The sequence below is a fragment of the Penaeus japonicus genome, unplaced genomic scaffold (assembly GCF_977035675.1).
Source record: "Penaeus japonicus unplaced genomic scaffold, GWHDUDI00000001_assembly GWHDUDI00000009, whole genome shotgun sequence".
In the NCBI taxonomy this organism is placed as follows: Eukaryota; Metazoa; Arthropoda; class Malacostraca; order Decapoda; family Penaeidae; genus Penaeus; species Penaeus japonicus.
The window spans coordinates 6,682,194-6,684,608 of record NW_028234411.1 but is presented as its reverse complement, the minus strand read 5'-3'; the positions used below and the strand labels follow the sequence as shown (position 1 = coordinate 6,684,608).

At 31.3% G+C, this 2,415-nt stretch overlaps 1 protein-coding gene across 1 annotated transcript; it reads right to left on the bottom strand.

Moving 5' to 3' along the window:
• On the bottom strand, nt 1–588 carry LOC147471248 (uncharacterized). The gene has a single exon (XM_086540185.1). The coding sequence runs from the start codon at nt 586–588 to the stop codon at nt 1–3; it is 588 nt and encodes a 195-aa protein (XP_086396311.1).
• Between the last annotated feature and the right edge of the window lie 1,827 nt (nt 589–2,415).

Genomic DNA, 2,415 nt, shown 5'->3' with positions numbered 1-2,415 from the left:
TCAATATCCGAAACCGTAGCTATCCATCTCCATGCTTTGGGTCGAGTGGCCGAGCGGGTAATTCGCAGAACTGCTTCCGTAGTATTTGCCGTAACTGCTGCTTCCGTGTGAGTCCTCCACCATCATGGAATTTTCTTGGCTGTATTGCTGCTGGGAATACTGGTGAGGCTGCACTCCGTAACCGCCGTACTGGGGCTGCTGCTCGAAGGAATCGCCGAACAGGGACTGCTGCTTGAAGGAATCCCCATATTGGTTCTGCTGACTGTATTCATTAAACTGTTGATTGTAGGCACTATACTGGGACTGCTGGTTGAAGGAGTCACTGAAGCTGAAGTCACTTGTAGGACTCGCTGGAGGGCTGTCGGAGTCGGAGTCTGACTGGAGGGTGTCCTCAAGGTCGCTGATGTAGTTGATGACGTGTTCGATGAGTTCCTGTCTGGACACCTTTCGGTTCTTGGGACACTGAGGCACCATGGACTTGAGTCTGTCGAGGTAGTGGCGCATCTCTGTTTTGTCGGATGACATGGTAGAGTTCGCGGCGAGGGCTGCTGCCATAGCGGCCATGGCTCCATTATTGATGCTGTTCATCTTTTCAGATAGAGGATTAAGATGAGCTCGTGTGCAAATGGAGGTGCGAGTGAGATGTGTGGTCGTGGAATCGCCGAGCAGCGCTTAAATGTGCCAACGGTCAAGAAGATCCGCCCCCGACCACGCCTTCCTATGACGTGGAGGGCTGTAATTGGTCATGGAAAACAGGTAGAAATCATTAATTATATTTCATTTTATCAATCTACTTAAAATTCTCTTTTCTATTAACTAGTCCTATGGGCTAAATGGGAAAATATTTTAGATTATAATCATCACATTAGAAATGTGCCTAAATTTAGTTCAATAAGATGAAGATGATGATGAAGCTATTAGTAAGAACGATGATTATATTGATAAATGAATATGTACATGTAATTATATCAATAATAATGATAGTATGATGATGCTCATGGTGACAATCATAATTATGATCAACATATTCATGATACTCATAACAAGATATGTGATAATGCTTATCATAATGATAACAATGATTCGTGAATATGATTGTGGATTTACCCTGGCAGTGACAAATTCTTAACTAAAGCCAACATTACTTCAGTATCCATGGCTATGTTCAATTATCATCACTATCACTATTATTATCATTATCATTACTATTGTTATTAGTATTATCACCATCATTATTATTATCATTACCATTGTCATTATCCTTTTTATCACCAATATCATTATTATCACCATTATCATTATCATCATTATCATTATCATTATTATCACCATTATCATTATCATTATTATCACCATTATCATTATCATTATTATCACCATTATCATTATCATTATTATCACCATTACCATCATCATTATTATCACCATTATCATTATCATTATTATCACCATTATCATTTTCATGGCTATTATCATCAACATTATCATCATTATCATTAGCATAGATATTATCATCATTATCATTAGCATAGATATTATCATCATTATCATTAGCATAGATATTATCATCATTATCATTAGCATAGATATTATCATCATTATCATTAGCATAGATATTATCATCAATATTATCATCATTAACATAAATATTATTATCAATATTACCATCATTATCATCATTATTATTATTGTTATCATCATTATCATTATTACCATTATCATTGTTATTATTATTGCCATTATTATTATTATCATTATCATTATTATTATCATTATTACCATTATCATCATTATCATTATTACCATTATTACCATTATCATTATTACCATTATCATTATTACCATTATCATTATCATAATCATTAACATTATCACTATCATTATTATCATCATTATTATTATCGTCATCATTATTATTATCGTCATCATTATTATTTTTTATCATTATTATCATCATTAGCATTGTTAGTGTTCGTATCATTATTATTAGCATCATTATATCTATTATCTTTATTAGCCATGTTAGCATTAGTAACATCATTATCTTTATTATAAGCAATATAATAATCATAATTAAATTTATTATCATTCTCATCATTATCTTCATCATTTTTATTTTACTTCGATTCTTTTATCCTTATTATGACTATTATAGTAATCATAACTATCATTGTTATTATCATCATTATCATGATTATTATCATCATTATCATGATTATTATCATCATTATCATGATTATTATTATCATCATTATCATGATTATTATTATCATCATTATCATGATTATTATTATCATCATTATCATGATTATTATTATCATCATTATCATGATTATTATTATCATCATTATCATGATTATTATTATCATCATTATCATGATTATTATTATCATCATTATCATGATTATTATTATC

Excerpts from the sequence above, each read along its gene's own strand:
- LOC147471248 (XM_086540185.1), bottom strand. The coding sequence starts at position 588 with ATGAACAGCATCAATAATGGAGCCATGGCCGCTATGGCAGCAGCCCTC.